This window comes from Dermacentor albipictus, chromosome 8 (genome assembly GCF_038994185.2).
Source record: "Dermacentor albipictus isolate Rhodes 1998 colony chromosome 8, USDA_Dalb.pri_finalv2, whole genome shotgun sequence".
NCBI classification, from domain to species: Eukaryota; Metazoa; Arthropoda; class Arachnida; order Ixodida; family Ixodidae; genus Dermacentor; species Dermacentor albipictus.
In genome coordinates this window covers 87,826,446-87,851,074 of record NC_091828.1, presented here as the reverse complement: position 1 = coordinate 87,851,074, position 24,629 = coordinate 87,826,446, and the positions used below count along the sequence as shown (strand labels likewise).

General features: G+C 48.0%; 1 protein-coding gene across 1 annotated transcript in view; it reads right to left on the bottom strand.

Annotated features, from left to right (window-relative positions):
* The window catches only part of LOC139049280 (fatty acid synthase-like), a 140,300-nt gene that overhangs the window by 79,416 nt on the left and 36,255 nt on the right, over positions 1-24,629 (bottom strand). Inside the window, exons 9-15 of the mRNA XM_070524657.1 lie at positions 18,287-18,476; positions 16,436-16,665; positions 15,505-15,708; positions 12,455-12,712; positions 11,388-11,604; positions 10,152-10,409; positions 3,165-3,338 (exon numbers count right to left, since the gene is read on the bottom strand). Coding sequence (XP_070380758.1) covers positions 3,165-3,338; positions 10,152-10,409; positions 11,388-11,604; positions 12,455-12,712; positions 15,505-15,708; positions 16,436-16,665; positions 18,287-18,476 — 1,531 coding nt within the window. The remainder of the gene's footprint in view (positions 1-3,164; positions 3,339-10,151; positions 10,410-11,387; positions 11,605-12,454; positions 12,713-15,504; positions 15,709-16,435; positions 16,666-18,286; positions 18,477-24,629) is intronic.

Genomic DNA, 24,629 nt, shown 5'->3' with positions numbered 1-24,629 from the left:
CGGCAGAGGCAGAACTGAAACAAAGAAAAAGAAATGCTGAAACAACATGTTAATGCTTGCAGCAACGTACGGTGGTATTGCAAAAATCGACGAGGTGAGAAACTATGCGGTGGGAGTATTATATGCTGCCGGGGCGATAAAGGGTAGCATGAAACACGCGCGTACAACGATAACAACAAAAAAAAACAAGTTGAGGGGATTCCACCCAATGTTGGAATCTACGTTTAACACGAAGCATCTGGCCGTACTACGCGTGCGTTTAAATATTTTAACTTTTTTTTTCGTTTTGTGCGAACTGTACTTGTGTATCGGCCATCAGCCGGCTGCTGCTGTCGACGTGCTTGTTCTCGGGGCACTTTGAGCTTCTAAGCGGCACGCTGCTTCCAAGCAATGCTTCGAAATTTAGAACGCAAAAAAAAAAATGATGACGCACTCGACAGCTTGTCGGCGTGAGTGGACGAAGCGCTTGGCACGTTTTTTGGGTGACGTCACGTTCTCGTTTAGCCGGAAACTGACGATCTCGCTCCTCGGTGGCATGGCCAGTCGGGGAAGCAAGTTTCTGCCGCTCGCCTTCTTGAATCCAACCGCTGCCCGTGCTCGCTTTTAGCCCTACTGCAACAATGTTTGGCAGCAGCCGCGAAAATTACGCGATTAAATTTCATGGGCTGCTCGAGCTCCCTTGCCATTGCTAGCAGGCCGATACATGCCCTCCAAGAAAGTGCCCCAGTAGCAGAACACCTAACGCCGTCTGGAGTAGAGCCGACGACAGAACAGCGCAGAGACATGGCGTCCGAGATGGCGCGCCATGTCGCGCGCGAATTTCGGAGGCTATGGCAGGGAGGACGGGCGAGCACCCGCACACAAATGCGAAGCGCGGAAGGAAGCGGAGGCTACCCGTAAAGGCGACGACGACCAACGTCAAAAGGCCCGGTGAGTGGGCCAACAAACGTTCGGTATTAAAGGGAAGCTTTAGCTCGGGTCCAACTCCGACACAGCCTATTCAAATACATGTAAAACGCAAAAAAAAGGTTTTCTGACATAACCGCCGGACCGATGTTAATGAGATTTGTTGCATTTGAGAGAGAAAGTTAAATTGTAGTGACTGTTGGAAGCGGAACTTCGATTTAGGGCCTGATTTTCGTTAAAAATATTTTCAAATATTCGACCGTTTGAAAAAGAAGCATAAGGTTTACAAATTCATAGCTGTGCATCAAGAACAGGTATCGCCGTTCTGTAAACGGCATCCATTAGATCATTCAAAGCGGCCAAATTCGATATGTCATTTCACATCTTACGTGCATTCCTTACGTTGTTACAAGGGTTCTGCAAAATCTTCATTTCTATAATGTTCAGTTTTTTTTTTCATGTTCATGTTTAACATATCAATTTTCTCCGCTTTAGACGTACTATTAGATGCAATTAACAGAATTATATTACCCTTTTTCTGTTGAGATACAGAGTTGTAAACTTGATAGTTTCGTTTCTTCTGAAAGTTTTCGGTCCTTGCCGATTTTTAAAAAAAAATTGATGGCCTAACTAGAAAAATTCGAAACCAGCATTCACTAGGTCTTACGTTTTTCTTTCAAATGCAACAAACTTCGTCATATTTGGTGCAGCGGTCGCCCAGAAAAAACGAATTCTTCTTTTACATGTATTTAGATAGGAGCACCCCGGCTAATCCCTCCGCTCAAGCTCAAACTACGGGTACTACGCGCGCCAGCACGTGAAAGGCCGTGTCCACGCGCCTTGCGTTTGCCGCGCCTCGTGAGCAATGGCGCTTTGAACCCACAAGACGCGGGCCAGCGCGCGCCCACTTGAGTCGCGATTTTCGCCTCGGTAGACATCGTTTCGTATTAACGCGACAGCGTTAAGGAGCTCGTGTCGAAGAAAAGCCGGTGTCTTCGGCGTCGGGTGTCGGTGTCGGCGTCGGCGGCGTTGGCCGTGAGCGATAAATCCCAGCAGGCACTTCATGAATAAAAAACAACTTGCAGGATCGGCTGGGTGGGAATCGAACCAGGGTCTCCGGAGTGTGAGACGGAGACGTTACCACTGAGCCACGAGTTCGATGCGTCGAAGCGGTACAAACGCGCCTCTAGTGAACGCGGTGTTGCCTTAGAAACGAGCTGTTTTTAAGGCTCAGGCGTGCGTCGCTTGCTCAGGCGCACATTTCGTTGTCGCGCCGACCGCTGCGTTGCTCGACGCTCACCGCGTCCTATGCGGGGCGCCTAGTCGCTGCGCCGTAGCCCATTGTCTTACACCCCTTGGCGGGTCGACGGGAGCGCTGTCGCGTTCCACTCTTGAAGGCGAAGCTTAAGCGTCCCCCAATTCTTTTTTTTTTTGCGAGGCAGCCAGAGCACCGATATATGTGCGGAGAAGGTGCTAGGCCTCGCAGAGAAGATACTAGGCCTCGCACCGCGCTTCGACGCGTAAAAATCTGTCCCGCACGACCTGCGCATGCGCGAGGAGCGTGGGCGCGAGCGCTCGCGCGCCGGCAAGCGTACGTGTATAGTTCGTTATTTAAGGGGGCTGGGCCTAACCGGGGAAATAGCTGCGAGAACAGCTTGCGAGTATCCAGCCAACGCACACTCTCACCCTCTACCACCCAACAGAGATCTGGTGCGAGAGATGCGAAACAAATACACGAAATTTTAACTCACTATTAGGCCGCAGCAACACGTAACGATAAACTCGACTACACGGCGCAATGCAGACAATTAGGCTAGGAAATTGTCCAATCTGTAACCGAGCCGCCTTTGCACAGCGTTAGAGCAATGGCGGAGACAAAATACATCGCGTACGGCGCTGTAGCGTCATCGGCTTCCCCGCGCGTGGTCATCGATCATCATCGCGCAGCACACCTCGCCTGACTCGGGTCACCAGTCGCGGGCTTCGAGCACAACGGGTTTTCGTTCTAGACCGGGAAGGTCGTCGCAGCCGCCGTTCCACACTCCCAAGTAAATGTAGGGATGGTGGCACGCCTCGACGACGGCTACTGTCGCGTCATCTTCCTATACGCTGTCTTATTTCGACGTATATTTCTTTACGCAGGGTGTGATGTTACTCGATGCGGTATTTTTTGACCCGTACGTCACCGTTAACGTCATTCTGTTGCCTTCTTCGCTGTCTTCAAAACACAACCTAATGAACCCCGTACCACCGCTTACCTGATTCGCCCACTTTCTCTGCGAGTTTGGCATGGACAACAGGATCGACGCGGCAGGATTGTATCCTGGTCGGCAACCTGAAGCTGCGCTGGGCGTCGCCGAGCGTGGCGAATTGAACCACGTTGTCGATGAAGGTTACCCAGTTGTCCTCCCACTTGAGCTTGCCGCAGTTCTCTGCGAAGTAAAGGGTCGCAGCTTGACACATCCCATCAGTGACACTTTTTTGAGGACCTGGTAACAGCAAAAAAAAAAGAAAAGAAACCCAACTTGAAAGCCGACAGTGCAGAAATAATGTGTCTGTACAAATGCGTCTTAGACTGTTGTACATTGGTCGTACGCAGGATCCAGGTGAACACAGTGGTCGGGTTTTTTTTTTGCCATAACCAATAAAATAGTGACCCTCAGTTCCAACTATTCTCAGAGCGAAAGGCAAGACGTAGACAGACACGAGGAGGGAGGAGGAAAGAAAAAAAAAAGAAGGCAGGGAGGTTAACCAGAATAACGTCCGGTTGGCTACCCTACACTGGGGGAATGGGAAAGGGGAAAGCAAAGATCACAGGGAGAGAGCGGAGGGAAGGAAGGAAGGAAATTGCGGCAAGTTCGCTGACGCGTGTGGTTTTACAGAAATTGCCTTAATAATCACAGGTGGTCGCACAAACCCGTCGTCCTTAAGAAACACAAAAGTGCCTTCACCGCTTTATGGGCCGACGGGCGATGGGGGCGGTGTTTCAGTAGCACCTGCACAGAAAGCGGCCGATTGTCCAGTTTTTGGAAAGCTTTGGCAAGCTCTCGTCTCTCAAGGGCATATCTTGGACAGTGGCACAGACAGACACGAGAAACAAAAAAAAACCTTATGCAGATCCCCGGCACTGTTGGAACCGATGTAAGAACAAGCTTTTTATGCTGTTTGTTGTGACTGACGACAATTGTGAACGGCGGGGATGTCAACGACGAATGTTTAAATTATTCAACGTTCCGTGCAACACGAGATTGGTGAGCTGATGTTAAAAGTTACCTTGCATGCACCACTGCTGCTTCTCTGGGTAGTACACAGAACACGTGGGGGGAGGTGTTTGCTTGAGACGCTGTTGTGCGCCTTATTTCCTAACCTCGTAGAGGGTTACGCATTGTCATTGCCTGACGTGGTAAATCGCATCATGGCAGAATTATTCAACTTGAATTTGATTGAGGCTGTACGGGCCAACACCACAATCGACTTTTGAGGTAGGCCGCAGCGGCATACTTCGGATTAATTTTGGCAGTCATGTTCTTTACCCTGTCCCAAAATATAAGTGCACGAGCGTTTTTTTTTCTTTTTCGCCCTCGTGGAAATGCGGCTACCACAGTCTGGATTAAATCCGTGACCTCGGGCTATGCCATAGCCGCGAAGCTACCGCTGCGGGCACAGAAGAGTTGATTTGACGTGTGACCGCTTCCGTTGTGTCGCGTAGACCCTGCCGTGTGCTTTAATTAGTGCGGCTCTACTTCAGCAAGTTGGCGTAAGTTGTCCTCTAGACATATTTCCATTGTGTTATTTTTCAGAAATAGCAGGAAAGCACCGTACCATACCTTGAGATTAAATACATCAAATTTCCTCGCAACCACTGTCGTGTCTATCGTAGTAGCATTTTCTTGCCTTCTCACGTCACCTTTTCCCTATAACCCTCCCCCCCCCACATTTATTTGTATGGGAACTGCGAACGAAGAGTAGCCATTAAGGCATCGGTTCTACCAATTCTCTGCCTCCTCTTCCCCCTTCTCTCTTCTATTCTATATAGCTGCCCTCTGGACTTGCACGTTAGTAGAACGGTAAGCGCTTGCGGGGGGACACGGATAATTACAGGTTTCAAGAGGCTGAGTGGCGACGCCCAGGGAGCTCCAGAGAACATTGTGCACATTCTACGCGATGCGGTCCAAACTAGTTTCTCGCGTCTCTTTTCTTTTCTGCTACGCTTCTTCCATGTATATACACACTCTGAACCACCCCCGACGGGGTGGGCCAGACAGCAACAGTGGTAAAGTCGAAGCAAGAGCCATACAACGCGGCCTACAGATGGTTAACTAGGAAAGCTGAAACCTGCGGCCCCGGTGTTTATCACTGGATTAATCCCGACGGTTCATTAAACGACGTTGGTAGGCTGCCGGATGCTCGGTACGCCGTTGCTGCTTGCGTTTGGCTGCACGAGCCTGTTCTTGTGCCCGGGCTGCAGCATCTGCACGGCGTAGACGAGCTCGTTCCCGGTTCTGCTCGCGGCGTTGCTGATCGAAAGCTGCCAGTTCCTCGGGAGTATGACGCGTGGCCTACCCATTTCGGAGCAGAAGGGAAGCTGCTGCACGCGCGCTCGGCTGTGACGGAGATCAACTACGTCATTACTGGCGCAGCCAATCGCCCGCCTCTCTGTTTGTTGTTGTTGTTGTTGTTGTTGTTGTTGTTGTTGTTGTTTTCGCGCACTCGCATGGGCTTGCGCCGTAGGAGCTTTCGCCATACAGGCGACACACAGAAGAACGGATGTGGCTAGCCTTATACGGCTAGCCATATAAATCTCCGCTGTATACTAGAACATGGGCAGCGCTGACTTTCATCCAGTTTTAGTAGCAGAAACGACAACTTTATTGGACTGTGCTATGACGACGCCGAATTGAAAAGTCGAACTGTTTAGTGTTGACGGAAATTGACTGCACATTTACACATGTATTGGAACATCGCACCATCTCGGCATACTTAGTACGACACTCGCACTTTTTACGCCACGCCTGCCTACAATTACGCAACCTTCAAAATTCGATATGCAGCCCAACTCTTTGCAGTGCACTGTGAGATGTCCTTCTATATGAGATAACATTACAATATTCATAGAAGGGCATTTGGCAAAACACTACAGGAGTGGGCCTGCAGACCCAAATTTGAAGGCTTTTAAATTGTAGGCAGAAGTGGCGCAAAAACAACAAGTTAAATAACTGAGGCTCCTGATACCGCGCATTGTGGTAATATGTGTGTAAGTATACCGTCAATTGCCCTTACCGATAAAGAGTTAGGTTATCTGAACATAACACGTGACTTTGATATTCTGTAGAGGTAACAGTGGTTCCGTAAACACGGTACTTCTGTATGCTTATTTTTCGTTTCGGTGTTCTCATTGGACAGTCCTAATAGCTGTAGTTCAAAGTCAGTGCAGTCCGTGCGGGTTCGTGTTTCTTCACTATGTCCACGGTCATAGCCCCGTGATGTTGGCATGTTTAGGATGATTCACTAATTGGCCCAAACTTTTGCCTCGTTTCCTCTGATGCTCCTCGCTCATTGCATAGCCAAGGTCTCGACTTTGGGCAAACTTGATGCCTTGAGGTGACCCACGTCAGTTTGTTGTCAAGCTGCCCACTTCACGTGCTACGCGACGGCCGTAGCTTAAAGAATGTTACGCAACCTCCGCCATGGCCGTGAAAAAGGCGCTGGCTAACACACCTGTGTCTAAGGGCCTATAACGTAAAATTATTTCAATGTGTTTTTATTCCGATCTCTCGGCGTCAAATTTACGTAAACACCAGCACAAGCATCGGGCGATAAGAGAGAGAGAGATGTCATAAGAGAAAGGCAGGGAGGTTAACTAGGCTGAGCCAGGTAGGCTACCCTGCACCAGGAAAGCGGGAAATGGGGATTTCAAGAGGAGAAGGAAGATAGAAGTTCTGATTTTGCACTGTTCGACACACAAGAGTCCATCGCTGAGTTAGTCACATGCGGTCGTACTGCGCATCAATGTGGAAACAGGTCAACAAAACGCCCTCGTCATTTATTGGGGGTCACTTTTGTTTGCTTTCAAAGTGAATGACGTTGCCTTACTTGACAGGTTTTCCTTATCTAATTGTCTGACCAGAGGCGAGGAGCATGCAGAAGTGGAGAGGGTTTCGGCGTGGCCGGTCTAGCACAGTGAAAGCAGACGACCCGATGAGGGGAACGATGCTACCGGGCACGATTGGCCCGCCTCTTCTCGCTTAGCTTTCGAAGTCACTAGAAAATCGCGGTCGCGCGCAGCGGAAAGGTAAAAAAAAAATCATTTGGTTTTACGTGCCAAAACCACTTTCTGATTATGAGGCACGCCGTAGTGGAGGACTCCGGAAATTTCGACCACCTGGGGTTCTTTAACGTGCACCTAAATCTAAGTACACGGGTGTTTTCGCATTTCGCCCCCATCGAAATGCGGCCGCCGTGGCCGGGATTCGATCCCACGACCTCGTGCTCAGCAGCCTAACACCATAGCCACTGAGCGACCACGGAGGGTGCAGCGGAAAGGTAAAAAATTCCGCTAAAACGGATCCTCAGCGAAGAAAATTTGGCAGAACCATGTCGTATACGTACTGAAAGAGCTTGATAACGTTATGCTGCCGCGCAAGCATTCTTACTATGCGCAAACAAATCTATTCTTCCCGAAAGCTCCAAGTATCCAGTGCAAGAGCAAACAGCGGGCAGCCATCTTCTGTACATTTCGGGAGGGGCAGTCTCCAGCTATTCCGGAAAAAAAAAGTGCCGGTTTGTTCGGCGTGTTAGTGTATCTTTAATGCGCGCACGTCACATTGACGCGGTGAGTTGTCACGTTTTTTTTTTTTTTTTAATGCCCCAGGACGGACGGTCGAAGTGGGGGCATCCCGAAATCTTTTGATCAATCGCGGCGGGATGACGGTGAAAATACCTGGAATCGAAGTGATCATTGTTATTTTGTTCAGTCTAATCATTGCATAATCGGTGTGCACGCAACATATCAGATGAGGAGTTTTCGCGGTTGTCCTGACGTCGCGTTACGAACATTAGAAAAGGGGCGGGGGAAAGAAAATTGACCAGTTGTGGAAGGCTGATCGCAGAAATGAAAGAGAAGTTTGGAATAACTTTACGCTATAGCGCCCTCGGTTAAGCAAATAACTCATTCATTTATTTATTTATCTATTTATTTATTTATTTATTTATTTATTTATTTATTTATTTATTTACTTATTCATACTCTAGGCCAACGTACTGGGCCATGCAGGATGCGGAATTAAGCGTGAGGAAGCTATCACAGTAGCTGAATTCCTAAATGACCTCACTCGCCATGCAGAGATTTCGGGTTCCACTTGCAATTGCAACAAGTTGTGTTTTCGCCCACTTTAACTTTCTTATTACCTCGATGTTAGAATAAAAAAGAAACTAAACTTTTCCTAACCTATCTCTGCCTTCATTGATTACGGAAATTGATGATTTCAGCTGATTATAAATTGTAGCAGCGTACGCATTCTCTCTCATTTTACTGCCCATGTATTCCTAACTATGTGCAGTGCGTGTTAGTTTCCCATCTTTCTCTCAAGCATGGTGTCATTAGCCTTGGGGAGGCAGAGACCCCGTCAAGCCACTGGAACTTGGCTTTTGTCGGCGCTCCTAACAAACTAGATTTCAAATTGTTTCAAATTGATTTCAAAACGCTGTTATTATTAACCGAGGGTCCCACTACAGTTCTTTCACTTTGGGACCCTCGTCTGTATATTTGTCATGTTGTAATTACTTCTTTTTTGTAACCAATAAATCTGAATCTTCATCTGAATCTAAATAAAGTGTCATTTCATTCACAGAACTGGAGAGCAAAAGAACCATATCGTACTGTGCTTTTGTTGAAGCTCAAGAAGGGTTACGAAAGAAAGGCGGGAAATACAACTCGGGGGCGTGTTGCAGCTTCCTACCCTTTTCGGGAAGAAAGGGCTTAATAGTACGAAAACAATGAGGCGAAAAGATAGTGAGAACTAGAGGCGCGCGCACACACCAAGGTGCCTGTTACGCCTCCAATCTGTCGCTGAGGTCGATCGATTTCAGATTGTGCACCTGAGAAATAGGGGGAAATAACTAAGCGTCGATGTAGCGTTGAAAGCGCATGCTGGGAGATGCTACGCCCAAGCATCTCCTGTTAACATGTGCGGTTGAAAACATGCCATGGAGTTAAACGTGGGGCGAGCGTGTTGCATACAGTAAGAAAAGGACAACACAGACGCCCGAAAAAAAAGGACAACATGAGTCGGCGTTTGTGTTTGTTTGTCCTTTCCGCTCCTCTTGCGTCCTTGTTTCGTACTTTTGTGTTTCAGCACTGTAGCGCCCGCCTTTGCTCGGATGTCCGATGGCGATCACGTCGGTCCAACAACAGGCCTTGGAAAAGACCCTGACGTCACTTCCACCACCTACGTTATTTTCTTTCTCCTTTGTTTGCGAGACGGCGTAAAGGTGTCTATATTTCGGGCCTATGACTGGCCCATTTCTGGTTCTGCGCCATTCGTGCTAGACTTTCTTCATCACGCAGCACAGACGCGAGGCGACAGCCTCCATAGACCACCTCAAGCCGGCGTATGGGGAGACACCAACCACGAATCTAGTATGCTTCCAGAGCACGTGTTGATGGGCGAGTTGGTTATACATGAATACGACGAAGGCACCAACTAAATCAACGGACGAAGGAAGGCGACACGGGACAACCACGTAGGCGATGCAGATGACGGCACTGTTTTTCTTGTTGTTTTGATCCTTGGCAGCAGCTATTTATTCCTGTGCCAAGAAATAAAACGATGATTTGTTAGTGCGCCTACGTGGTTGTCCCGTGTCAGCCTTCCTTCGTTCATTGTGTTATTTGGCGCCTTCGTTGTAATCATGCTTCCAGAGCAGAGATTTTCAAGCGCCCGAACTTGCGATTTAACCGCGTTCACAAGAGCACCCACATTCGCTCAGAAGCCAAGTTGCGCTCGCTTGAGCGAGCGAAAAAAACAAGGAAAAGAACAGGCGGAAAAACGCGTGTTCTATGGTCAGTCCTGCCGTCTGCGCGTCCGTTGATTTTTTTTTTCTTTCGCCCTCTCCCCTACGTGACCGCAAGTTACGCACCATTCGCTCGGCTCTCCTCCGTTATAACCACCGGTACAGTTTCGCATACGTGAAAAAAATGAGAGAACCAGCCGCAAGGCAGAAATTCGAGTGACCAAGAGTCTCACCGCTTAGATTCGCCTCGATGACACCTTGGAAGCTCCCCGAATAGTCGAGGCCACGAAGCCTGAACTCCTTGTAGATGTCTTCACTGTTCAGCTTGTCGCCGATTGACGCCTCGGTCGTCGGGCACGGCGGTTCTTTGTCGAGAAGCTTCTCTCCTGCCTCGGCCATGCGAATGCGGCCGCTCGCTGCCAAAGTGCCCCCCTCACAGATTTCGAATTCGCCGGAGGCCCGCATCACGTTGACCAGAAATTTCACAGGACCTGCGAAATCGACCATCACATCGGGAAGCGTGTAGCAAGGACGATTCTTTTACTCAGCGATTCTGAACACTGCTTCAGTCTAGCGACCCACTGACAACGAGATGGGCCATTCGCCATTGTGCGATCGTCACTTTCAACATCCTGGATTATGCTGACTGTATACACGTGCAGAGGTTGGTTTTGTGACTGTGGCCTTTCCGGCGCTAAGCCGAAATCATTGTCAATTCAGACTGTGAAGCGTTTTTAGGCCAGAGAACTTATTCAAGTTCGGGAGTCAAGGACTCAATTCACGAAGCTTTTCGTTGCCAAGTATCATCCGCCATTGGTCGGCTCGTTTTTTTGCTTATCCTCCCAACACACCTCGTGCAATGTACGTTGCACAATGCCATCTACTTTTTCTTTATTTTCGAAATTCACTCGGAAGTGATTAGGCAGAATATTCATTCCGGGTATGAACTACGGCGCATGTGTAAAGTAGTTTGCTCATATTCTTTTCAACCGCTTTCCAAAAAATTTGACACCTAATTGAACTAGACCTTTGCGTAGTCCAAAACCGCCGAAGGCAGCCTTGAGGTGCTTTTAAGTCACTCAGACTGCGTGAAAATATCAGATGTGGCAGCAACATTACGTGGTTCCAACTTTAATTCTAAGTTTATGCAATGAAATGTAGTTTTTACCCTAGCAAACATGAGATCAGAGAAATGGTTAATTTTTTCACGTACATGGAGAAACAGCTTTTGGCATCTCACCGTTGTATCTAAATTTAAAGCAAGCGTTTTTCTTGTGCATAGCATAAGAGTAGACAACAAAAATGCATCGAACAGCAGTTATGTTCCACAGCTGTATTCAAGTCTCAGCAGCTTATGTATGTAGAGTATAACAATTAGCTGACGTGTCATCGCACCAGTAGTTCTAGTGTAAGAACTTCTTTGCGAAGAGGCACCCATATTCTTTCCCTTAACCATTGAGATGACTCACCTCGCTTCGACAGGATGGTGGCCCTGTGGAAAGTGACGTCCTCGAAAACTACGGGCACCTGGTGGAACGGCTTCCCGCAGCGCTTCGTCAGAGACTTCCAGGCCAGCATCATGTAGCCCGTCGCTGGAAAAATCACGCGGCCGTCCAGTTCGTGACCGGCCAAGTATGCGTCTCCTTCGTTGGCCTCCAGGTCAACCTCGACGACCTCCTCTGACATCTGCAACGTCAGGTCAGGCATCATATCGAAGAACGTAAACTATAAGTGCTTTCCAAGAAACCGTAGCTTCAATACAAACGCGTTTCAACTGACCAGCACGAGCGAGACAAATTATTGCGCTATAAGTTGTTAAACTCCCTGTCCTAAAGCTCAATTTGTTTAGATTCAGCTTTAACGGCGTTACACACACGCAGTGCAGTGCTCCAACCTGTACGCTCCCGTATTGCACTTTATCGAATAACGGAGCACCTGTGACGTAGTCGGCAGCAACAGGGCTAGAAGTGGCATCCCGTGACAGATTGTGCAACCACAAAGTGCCAGAAACGATTATTCTGTTTCATGTCGTTCCCTCCGAAAGAAAACAAAAAAGGTCCACTATAGACTTATCATTGCATTGCCTGTCAATAACTTTATTTTTACCAGCACCTTCGCAGCAGACCAGGCCGTCATTAGAGAGAGTTAGTTTTGGGGACCCAAGCGGCTTGCGTATGCAAGAACTAGGGGCGACGGAACTGCGCATGTGCGGACCCATACGTAGGAGTCTGCGCATGCGCAGTACCGTGGCCCCTAGTTCTTGCGTACGCAAGCCGCTTGCGTCCCCTAAACTAAAGCTCTCTATTATGATAGCAATACGGCACACTTAGGCTGAACACAATGCCGCGTGGTGGCGCCACCAGCCCCGCCACTCACGTGCCCGTCTGCTGTATTCAGGTGTACCGCAGCCCACAATAGATATAAGGACAAGCCGAAAAAATTCTGTGGACTGTAAAGACAAACACGTCACGCATGAGCCATCGCTAGCCATAGAGCAGAACAAAAGAGGTGTAGGGGAAAACGACAGTGGCTCCACCTGCGCCGAGCTGGGGAAGTCGCTCCACTTGACCACCGTCCACTTCTCGGTGTGGTCCCAGCTGACGAGATGGGAGATACTGGGGGTGCCGCGAGGCACGGGCCACGGCACCGGCGGGTACAGTGGGGCCAAGTCCAGCTGGACTCCCAGAGTATGTAGCTCGCCCAGCGAGCTGAGGAAGAACGCGGGGTTGTCCTCGTTCCGCTTCATCAGGCCCAGGCAGCTGGCGCCTGAGCCGACGGCGCGACGCAACACGGACTGCGCACAGTCGTCGTCATCGTTAACATCGCTGCAAGTCGAATGCGGCCTCTCGTAGCGAACTGTGATCACCTCTGTCCGGCGACAGCTGACACCATTGCATAACTGCATGTTTTCTAATTTCAGCACAGCACCTAGTTCTCTGCCGTTTTCGACAAAACTTCCAGCTTCCCTTTGTGTACATTGTACACAGTTGTAACACGACATCATTATGTGCCAGTAAGTTTTCTAATTTCAGCACAGCACCTAGTTCTCTGCCGTTTTCGACAAAACTTCCAGCTTCCCTTTGTATACATTGCACAACACTGTTGTAATGTACATGTAATGTTCCAATGGCTCGCGCTTAAACTATTCTATAGTTTTGTACAGCAAATTCTCAGGGCAACACAAGCAAGCACAACAACTGAAATACGCAATACGCAGTGCAGTTATTGAGCACAGTATCGTGGCAGATATTGCTCGCATTTTTTACGTTGGGATCTCTTCCGTTATAATAAGGTAACTGCGTTGATATGCGTACGTGAATCGTATTGAACTTTAATTACATATGTGGACACAAACATGCCACACATGAAACTACCACCTTATGAAATTAGAACTGTCATCCTAGCGAGCAGGACGAGCGGTTATCTATCTTTTATCTTTTTTCACGCTTTTCTTCAACCTTCTTCAGTCTAACATTCAAAGGTAAATGACCTGAGCGATGCTACTAGGTAAACAGAACAAGTGTTTAAATTCAACAGTTTGGACCGGTGGACCGATCTTTATAAGGGTTGGCTGTCCCAGCTGAACTCATACTGCAGTGCAATATTAGTGGTATCAGTCCATTAGAGCCGACAGTTACAAACGACGACATATTGAAGACCGGGCGCATTTCTCAACTGCCGGCAATTGCGGCGGGTTCTCCAAGGAGCCTAACATTTCAATGAGATGTTGCCGAGGCATGTGGTATGCAAACATAATGGCTATGCCGTCGTTTGGTTGCTATAAACATTCCTATTCGCAAATTCATCCGATTTGTACGGTGGTTGAGGTTTCAGAAAAAATGAAACATAGCTCTGAATCGCAGTTTCCTGCGCTTTACTTTCTTTTATGCGTGTTTGGTGCCTTCGTGCCATATTCCTTAAGAAAGGCCAAGGAACTCCGGACCTACCCTTTCCGTGCGTGCCATAATAGGAACACTGAACATTCGCTAATTGTACTGTCTTTCTTTTTCCTTTCGTTCTCGCTTTTTTTTCTACAAACGTAATTGCTTTGACGTAATAGTTCTGCGGAAACCCGAAAGGTGGAGAGAAGTAATTAATTAATGGAAAATGAGACATCCACCCAATCGTAGCAATTGCTACAAAGGAAACCCATACGGGTTCCTCGAAAAAAAAGCCTCGCAGTTGAAGAAAAATTGGCCCAGGACTCGAAACCGCGACCACCACCTTTCCAGGGCAGCCGCTCTACCACCTGAGGTAACCAGGCGGCTAGATGGCAGAGCGAGGCCGAATTTGTCAACAACTCGAGGCAAAAGCAACAGTTTAACGTAATAGTTCTGTGGAAGCCCGAAAAGTGGAGTGAAGTAATTAATAAAGGGAAAATCAGACATCCACCAGTTCGTAGCATTTGCTACAAAGGAAAGCCATACGGGTTGCTCGAAAGAAAAGCCTCACAGGTGAAGAAAAATTCGTCCTGGTCCGGGGCTCGGACCCGGGACCGCCGCCTTTCCGGGGCAGCCGCACTACCATCTGACCTAACCCGGCGGCTACCTCAACAAGCATCCCTCAACAAGCACAATTGCAGCACGTTGTTTTGGTCGTCCTGATGAAGACAACTAGCAGTTGCCGCTGGCGAGGTTGTGCTTCCGTCATCCGCTACGACTGCTGCCTCGCTGACCGAAACGAGCTTCGCGTCATTTAGAGTCCAAAACTGCGTTGTATCTGCGTGTCGCAGTTTTTTTTTTACTTTTCTCCATGTGTATCTGCATTCTGTACCCATTCAGGGTCTGCCTATCTATTTCACGTCTTTCTTGTTCGTTGCAAATGTCCTTCCACAAGTTATTTCCCTTGTCTACTCATCGTGCCTGCACTCGCTGTGAGAAGCGCATTTCTACTGCGAGTGCATAAGAAATAATAAGGACAACGTTAAGGATATGCACGTAAAAGATACACACAGACAACTCACCGCGTGTAAAACAAGGAGACGAAAAAAATAGTCCGGTTACACGGGAAAGGCGCGTTACCGCAGCATTGGACGTGCCCGTTACAGCGCCACGGTGACTTAATGCCTCAAACTTACAACGACTTATCCAAAAACATGAATTGTACGACCCCACAACATGAACTATGTTTTTTTCTTAGTGGTATACCGTATTTACTCGATTCTAAGCATCCTCTTTTTGTCACGATCGCGATGCCCAAAGGGAGGGGGGGGGGGGTGCTTAGAATCGAAAAATCTAGAATTAACCCCCTCCCTCTTTACGCTGCGACATCAGACGAGACGAGACTGGTGGGAGAAATAACATAAACAAGGGCGCGAGTCCGGCTGTACGGCGTACTCGCGCCGCGGACGCCATTCCACCTCGGGACTCCAACAGCTCCGGCTCGATGACAGAGTGAGCAAGCACACTTGGCCGCCTTGGCTACGCGCTCTCCTAACAAACAGGGGGGTGCTTAGATTCGCATGCAAATTCTTTCCCAATTTTCTTGCGAAAATAGAGGAGGGTGCTTAGAATCGCGAAAATACGGTAACTCTCTTAGGTTATACAGACGCGCGGGCCAGTGAGTGAAGCAGTAGTTGCCACCCACCAACAGAAGGCAGTGCGGTGCAATCTCCACCAAGATGGCTTCCCTGGGAACGTGTTGCAGCGCCTCGCTGAAGAGCACCGGGGAGAGGAGGTTGTTCACGTGGTACTCGGCTGAAGATAGCTTCGCCGCAGGCTCGTGCCAGCGACTCTGCGGCACTGACGAACTCACCCACCGCTCGCTGCGTGGTTTCGGGTCCGGAATAACCTGGCGACAGATTAAACGGAAGGAATTTTTTTTAAGCTAGCCACAACGCTATGAATGCCAGAGAGACATCACCTACTGCTCGCATTTGCTACCAAAAAAGAAAGAGAAATGATTAGTATGTCGAATAAAAAACGAAGGGCAAACGTATATTGCACATTGCAATTCGATGCAGCACTAAGTCTAATACCTTGACCTCACGAGATAGGACGTAATTATTACGTGTAAGGCGTCGCAGATCTTCGTCTATTTACCGCTGTGCGAGCGGTGTGACAGGCTTCCGCGACCAGTGGCCACGGGGTAAAAAGTTACAAAGTTAAAAAGAAAAGCAGTTGCACTTTAAAACGCATGCATTGGGATTTCTATGACTTCACTGTTTGCGCACCTTCCACAGTGTTGGCTGCTAAAGTATGAAACAGGGCCTGCATTCGCGAGAAGTTTTTACGCTAGAGTTGTTCGCCTGTCATCTGTCCTTGTTTCCGGGCCTATCGAGTCACCACTCACGGCTATACTTACGTTTCTTGCTGTTTCAAAGTAAATTTCCAAGCCGTTTCAGAAGTGATCGATTCACTTTCACTTATGCTTCCTCATTAGCATTTCTTTCAACTATGCCCGTAATGTTTCTCAATATATCTGCTTTAATGTCTCCTTTCTAGCTCCTCTTTCCTAATCCTTTCTTTTTCTGCGGGGGGAGGGGGGAGGGGAGGCGGGAGCATGCGTTCACGTTCACCTTCTTGAGCAGCTTCTTCAATGGGGGCCCCATGCTCTGAATGTAGGGACTGTGGAAGGCCACGTCCAGGCTGTCCACTTCCCGGGCAAACACGTTTTCGGCCTTGAGCTCGGCGACCATCTTGGCCACGGCCTCGACCGGACCGGACACGGTCACCGAGTCCGCGGCATTGTGGCACGCCGGGACGACGCCATCCCGGCAACGTCTCGCCACTTCCTCCCACGTCAGTCCTGCAAATAATTTTTTTTAGGTGTGACGTTTTCAATTTTTCAAGATATCCTGAGCATCTCAAAAATGTATTGGGGCCCACGGTAGCAGCGCAAGGCAAAGCGAGGGCACAGAAAGTAAAAAAAAAAAGAAAGAGCGCGAGTGATGTCTTTAAACTGAAACTTTACTGGAAACGAAACTTATGATAGATAGGGTGCCATACCGCAAAGCTATTCCAAAATTTTCGATTTCAATTCTGCAATCAGACCTCCGCGATTGGTCACAAACTTTCTTCGGACCACCCCCCACTTCACCTGTTTGTCACGATGTACGAAAACTGCGATAACTCCCCATCTGGTATGACGTGTACACACTGATTATGCATGATTGGACCGAACAAAAGAAAAAGAGTTATTTCTCATTCGACACCTTTTCGCCGTTAGCAATCGCCTATTGGTCAAAAGTTTTCGGGCTGCACACATTTCACCTGCCTGTCACGCGACGTCACAAAACCGCGAGAGCTCATTGCGTCAAAGTTACGCGTACGCGTTAAAGATGGAACCAAAGTGGATTTTTTTTCTGAATAGCCGCAGGTTGCCCCGTTCCGAAAGGCATAAAACATGGCTGCCACCTATCACTCAGGCATTGGCTACTCGCACCTGCTGGAGAGCATGGGTTTATTTGCGTGTAATAAAACTTTTTGCGTGAACGTGTAACGTTTTCAAGCACTTTCGGCACGCTTGCGACCTCGCTCTGCCAATTCGTCTTTGTTGAGGATCCGTTTTAGCGGCATTTTTAAGGTTCCGTTGCCCGCCGCCGCGATTTTCAGCCAGCGATCGCAAGCTGAGTAAGGAAAAGCGGACCAAAGCAGGCGCCGGCACCACCCTCTTCATCCGGTTACCTAGTTTCACTGCACTGGCTCGGCCCCATCGAAACACTCTCCACTTGAGCGTGCTCCTCGCTTTCTGGCAGCTAATTACAAACGAAACACCATTCAATGTAGGCAATGCTATTCGTTTTGAAAGCAAAGAAAACTGGCCTCCTATAAACTAAGAGAGCGTTTGACTGAACTGTTGAGGCAACGCTGCGGGTCACCGCCCGATGCTTGCGTCGGTGATTACGCAAATTTGACGTCAGGAGATTCTAATAGAAACATGTTGGAATAGTTTTACGTTATAGGTCTCATAGTTTGAAGAACAAAATAAAAATATAAGAAAGAAAAAAGAACACAGCGTGAAACGTGAGTGGGTTCGTTATATCAAAATTTATACAGACACCTTCGTTGACTGCCTTGTCTTTGTGTATTCTGAATAACCGACCTGCGTAAATCCGTCAATGTGGATTTCTGTTGTTCTTGTTTTTTTTTCCTGTTCTTCATTCTTTATGTGTCACGTTCCTCTTCCGATGAACTTCAGTTGCCATACAGCGCTTGTCCCATCTTTTGCTCTATCTTTGTCTTCGTTTCAACGCCCTCTGCTATATGGGATAAGTTCCAGCTCGCCCAATTCGCCATCTCTGTGCACGTTTTCGGAGGCTTCAGGACGGAATAGCCCTTACGCAATCCGTTACCTGTGCTTCGGAGATCGGTAAATAATGCTGATGGTTATGATGATGCTGACGATGATGATAATGATGACGACTTACCCACGGCGGCCATGGCTCCCTTCGGCAAGTTTCCCACGTCGATGCAGTGTCCTCGCCAGTAAGCGCACAGCACTGTCTGCTCTGCGGTGAAGCTCCCGTCTGCGTAGGCGCAGCCAAGCTCACCAACCGAGTGACCCAAAATGCCGTCGGGACGGACGCCAACGGCGCTCAGCATGTCGACCAGCGCCACCTGCCCGGTGATGGAGAACGTTATTATTATTTGTTTTGAAAACATATATACATTCAACAGGAAAGTGAAAGCGAGGAGCAGGCTGACAACTGCCACCGGAAGGTGCATGACGCCGGGCCCACTCTTCAGATGGTAGGTGACAGCAGCACAGAAATGGAACATAGGGAGGAATGAGGAAAGAAAGAGCAACAGGACAAACATAAAAGAACTAAGTAGAACACGCAGTTCAGATCGCACACAGCAGGGCCGGGTTACTGCATGTCACGGAACTACAGAATGGTAAATAGAAGAAATAGTATCGACGCTACAAACGTGAACCCAAGTTTGCCAATCCTAGAAAAGTGAGAAGAGCGCGATGAGCCAGATCACGTCGAGACGTACAACCACTGGGGTACCAACATTTGTCGAGTGTGGTACACCACAGGCCAAGGGGATGATAGTCCAGGCGCGCTGAAGGAAAGCACCACAGGATGATGTACGCCTAAAGCATGCGACCCGATTCCTCGGACGCCTAATAGGGACGGATGGAAAGAAAGAAAAGAAGGGGGAGGAGGGTAGGGGGGAGTCACCGGTGAAAGCAAGATTTAGAACTCTTACAAGTTTTGTTTACGAGAAGGGAAACCCTTTTTCTAAGCTATTGAGTAAATTTTGCAATTCCGATTCGACATTATTCTACCGGCTTGCAACACCACGTGCGTGTTGCCTATTCTGGACACAGTCAATTCCGCCGTATTGTCAAATTTGGTAATGGCGGCATTTTGTTTTTTGCTACTCAGAGAGGCCGTAGAAGCCCTCTGAGCCTCTCTAATTGGTTAAAAATAAATGCCCCCTACACGGCGTTCAACAATACGGCAGAATTCGACTACATCAAGAATAGGCAACACTGGCACCGTGACGACTGGTCAGTGCGTTCTGGCGTGGCTCACGGTTTGTTAGCCATCGCATTGCGAAGTCCAGTGTAGCTATATCGAGAAAACATACGAGCCGTAAGCGCCACGTTCTAGGAGGGGTGCGATCTTATAACGGTTCAGAAAGCGAACCATTCGCTTGCCCTGGCGCGATTGAGGCAAAACGCACTTTCGTCAGCAAAAAGCGCCACTCTGACCAATCATGCGTGGATAAGAGATCGGTTCCCTTTGCCAACCGTTATAAGATCGCAGGAAGTGCTGCTGAAGCTCATCCACCAATTTTTCACCGTGTCGCTTTTGGTCTCTTTGAAGGGGAGCGTCATCCCACAAGAGAAAACGTGCAGTCAACAGCAAAAGTTTGCGGGATGCGGTTTCGCCTTCAAATGTGAATTCCTTCACTGTTAAGGCATGACACTTCGTATTTAATGAATCGCTGTGTAGGTGGCGAAGGCTACAACATGATGGAACATTTAATTCGAGGATGTGTGACCACGCATCGCGAGAATTCAGCTTCTTGGCAGATCCTGCGTCCCGTAAACTTTTGCGGCTGACTGTGCACCCAGTTTGGCTCCACGGGGCAAGTATTTTGGGGATGACTCGGCGTCTCGAGAGGCCGAAGCGGTACAAACCACCGTTCCAAAGGTAAGCCGTGGGACAGCGGGACCATGGTGGTAAAAAAGAAACGGGGCATGTCTCACCAAAATCGGGACGTCTCGTCACCTTAGTTCGGCTGGTAGAATACTACACCAAAGTACTGAGTGGACTCCGGGAGTATTCTTTCATTTCCCAGAAGCTAATTCGCACCGCCTCTTCTGGACAATGAGAACTGTACGGCTTAGTTTAGTTCTGTGTACTGCCTTTTTTTATGAGAAATGTAGTACTTTAATGTCCCGTTGGTTATGATGGTGCTAATATTGTTGTGTCAGTACTCAAACAACTGTATTTCGTGTAATAATATCAAAGAGTTCTAATTAATACATTTGAGCCTATCTAAGTGCTGTATGAATGAACACGTGCACTAGCCCTTTCACATCGCTGCAGTTTGCTGCAGTCACAACCAGACGAAGAACCAGACATCGGAGTGAGAAAAAGCATAGGAAAAATGGGTGACTGTGTTTATTTGAGACGTAGAAATAATAATTTAGAGGGAAATGAAAGTGGCAAAATGAAAAATGGCTATCACTTCCAAGGATATGCCTGCACAGAAATAGCCAAGAAAGTGGAAGGGACATGGCCGCCACCGTAGGCTAATTGGTGAACTAGCCTACGCGTAATGCAGAAAATGCGGGTTCGGCTCACTCTTGCGGTGAGTAATGCATTCGCCTACTTGCATTTCATCCCAAAGAATTTTGTTTTTCTATGAGCGGCGTGAGGAAGCTAGATAGGTAGACATATAGGTAGACACAAACTGGCCCACGTAGGCTCGGAATGCTAATCGCATTTAAACATCAGAGAGAAAACCACGAGTTGGACTCCCTGGGCTCTGACCACTAACTAGCCACGAATGCCAAGATATTCACCCAGCGAGAACCGTCCACCTTCTAGATGCGTTGGGATTCAAAGAAGATGAAATAATGAATTCGGTCAGCAGTCGGAATCAGCGAAAGACGATTACAGCATTGGAAGGGAAAAAGAAAACCTCGGAAGAGATTGAAAGAACCAGAGTCATTGCAAGCCTTGGTCATGGTAGAGTATAGTGAGATAGGTTTTGAAAAAATCCGAGGTCACCTAAGCAGTTCTTGCGAGTTGGGAATGCGAAAGCAATAATGTCTAATTGAACGCCGCTGAGGTTGTCATTCGAGCTATTAACTCCGCGTGGGCAAGCGAGCGCTTTGAGGCGCTCGGCCAACCAACGCCTCCTAGATAGCACAAGGCCGGTGAACATCGATACGTGACGTCATGCTACCTTTCCCGACTGCCCTAAAATCTAAGCGGTAGCTCCCGAGGGAGCCACGGCGTATTTGACGCCAGCGCTTTCGTCACGCCGGGCTTGGCAATGTCACATAGCCCACTTCAGTTAATCAGGTATGCTATGCATACCTTTCATTCTTGGATTTTGTACACATCTCCGTAAGATTTCTTTACCTTCCTAGCAACTTCTATATACAGGGTGCATCACGTAACCTGTGCCAAGAACTTTAAAAAGTGGTTAGCAGCAGTTTATTGAAACCAACGGCATATACTTTGCCGTCATGTTAAGCTTCTTAGAGTATATCTTATATTCCGCTTAATTAGTCAATTGACCAAGACGAATTATGCAAACTTTATAATACTCACTTTAGGGCCAAGTGCGTTTCGTCGTGTGGTAGAGGGGGTTAAGGAACGACCGATCCAATTTTTTTTGTGGCAACCTACACGCTGGGGGGCGATGACTTTTTTTTTTCGTTTAAAGAAGCTCGAGAAATACAAAACCAAACCACTTGACTGCGTTCACGCGCTGTGCATTGGTTTCATTCAGCTGCGGCTAACCACTTTTTTTTTTAATTCCTTGGCGCAAGTAACGTGAAACACCATGTACACTTTGTAGCAATGCCTGTGTCTACAACAGATTCGGTCCTATCAATGTCTCCCATGTATTTCTACCCCGCTCCGGTCCTATCAATCTCTCCCCTGTTTTTTCTTTCGCCCCTCCCCAATCCTCTAAACGTATCTTGCTTGTCCCGACTGTTGACCGGTTAATGCTTTCCTCCACTTCAAATGTGTCGTCATCTGTAAGGTCTGTAAAACTGTTGGCGCCAAATTCTAGCGCCGCACTGCGTTCAAGTCAAGAAACGAACACATCAAGAGCCCTTTCAGCCGTCAAACTTTTAAGTGGCAGATGCACTTTTCTTATTGTCGCCGCTCGAAGCGGTGTATCCCTGCGGCGCGCATTTCGATCCCAACTGTAGGTACAATAGATGCGACCAGCCGATTTCCAAGATTGAGAAAAACTATTGCGTCGCCAAAGTTACCCATCGCAGTTACGCTAGCGGAGATAAAAGCGATAACAACGCCTCTGTTTGAGCGTAGCCACAATTACGGTGGACCGCAGCGCCGTACTATATATCTTGTGATGGCACATGTAGACACTAAATTAATCGAAGCAAAAAAAAAACAATAATAAAAGCCTCCATGCATCTGAGTCAGACTGCTATTACATTCGCGACCGTAACTTGAAGAGAATTATATTTGTTTTAAGCGTTTAGGCAGAGGGCCAGCAAAACTATAACTGTGCCGATATTCATCGGGGCGTGTGGTGTCCATTACTAATTTTAGGGAGCTGCTGCCACCAGTCGCGGCATCAAGCGGGGAAGTTTGAAATCATGCTTTAACTGTAGCTGGGAATCTTAGCCAGGTGACAGGTCTCGTACGATGTATAAAGAGTATGTATTACCGTACAGATAAAGAGTGCCACGACGCCGGCCCAAAACATGCCCTTAAGCGAAGTTCGTGAACACAAACAGGGTACGAAAACACATACAAGCAAGCAAAGCTATGCATCGCAATTTTCTCTCAGTGATTTACTGAATGCACGCAGATGAGGGGCAGTTTACAGCTTTTCATTTCGGTTTATTTTTCAAATAAGAAATGTAACTATAGTAAAAGCATGCCAACGTTAAAAAGAATCTAATTGCTTCACAGCCGCCTCCATGACACTTGTATTTACAGTAGTATGTTTTATGCATAAAGAACAACTAATTACCTCGCAAACTTCGGCAGAGGTCAAGTGCGGGAACACACAGAGCACCACGTGGGCAACAGTGGAAATGCACAGCATATCTCTACAACGAACAATCATCATCATCAGCCTGGTTACGCCCACTGCAGGGCAAAGGCATCTCCCATACTTTTCCAACAACCCCGGCCATGTACCAATTGTGGCCATGTCGTCCCTGCAAACTTTTTAATCTCATCCACCCACCTAACTTTCTGCCGCCCTGTGCTACGCTTCCCTTCCCTTGGAATCCAGTCCGTAACCCTTAATGACCATCGGTTATCTTCCCTCCTCATTACATGTCCTGCCCATGCCCATTTCTTTTTCTTGATTTCAACTAAGATGTCATTAACCTGCGTTTGTTCCCTCACACAATCTGCTCTTTTCTTATCCCTTAACGTTACACCCATCATTCTTCTTTCCATAGCTAGTTGCGTCGTCCTCAATTTAAGTAGAACCCTTTTCGTAAGCTTCCAGGTTTCTGCCCCGTAGGTGAGTACTGGTAAGACAAAGCTATTATACACTTTTCTCTTGAAGGATAATGGCAAACTGCTGTTCATGATCTGAGAATGCCTGCCATACGCACCCTAGCCAATGTGAACAAATTAGTCCACAAATAGAAATGTCACCTCTATCATGCATTCGCTCAAGAACTGGTGCGTCAGCGCAACAATTATGGCCCTCCTGCAGAAGAACCATTCGATGGAGTCCCCACTTGCATTGGCTGCTTTTCAGCGAGACCAAAACGAATACTCCACAATTTCGAATAGTGAATTTCCCAATTGAATACGGATATAAAGGCGAACGACTGCTCAAATCGTACTCGAGATGTCGAATATTCGCACCCCCCCCCCCACAAGAAAGCGGATGACAGCGCTTTCCATCTACAGATGTCGCCACTTCGCTGCCGTGATGCCTAGTTGATAAAAGGCCGAGAACCGAAATGCAAAAAACTCCAGCGTCCCGGCCATGTATCGGGTGCACGTTAACGATCCTCAAGTAATATCCCTCAAGAGAAAAGTGTATAATAGCTGTGTCTTACCAGTACTCACCTACGGGGCAGAAACCTGGAGGCTTACGAAAAGGGTTCTACTTAAATTGAGGACGACGTAACGAGCTATGGAAAGAAGAATGATAGGCTAAACGTTAAGGGATAAGAAAAGAGCAGATTGGGTGAGGGAACAAACGCGAGTTAATGACAATTTATTTGAAATCAAGAAAAAGAAATGGGCATGGGCACGACATGTAATGAGGAGGGAAGATAACCGATGGTCATTAAGGGTTACCGACTGGATTCCAAGGGAAGGGAAGCGTAGCAGGGGGTAGCAGAAAGTTAGGTGGGCGGATGAGATTAAGAAGTTTGCAGGGACGGCATGGCCACAACTAGTACATGACCGGGGTTGTTGGAGAAGTGTGGGAGAGGCCTTTGCTCTGCAGTGGGCGTAGCCATGCTGATGATGATGATGATGATGATGATGGTGAAGTAGTCAAAATCAACTAGGAGTTGTCCAGTACGGTGCGCCTCATAACCATACCGTGGTTTATCACGTG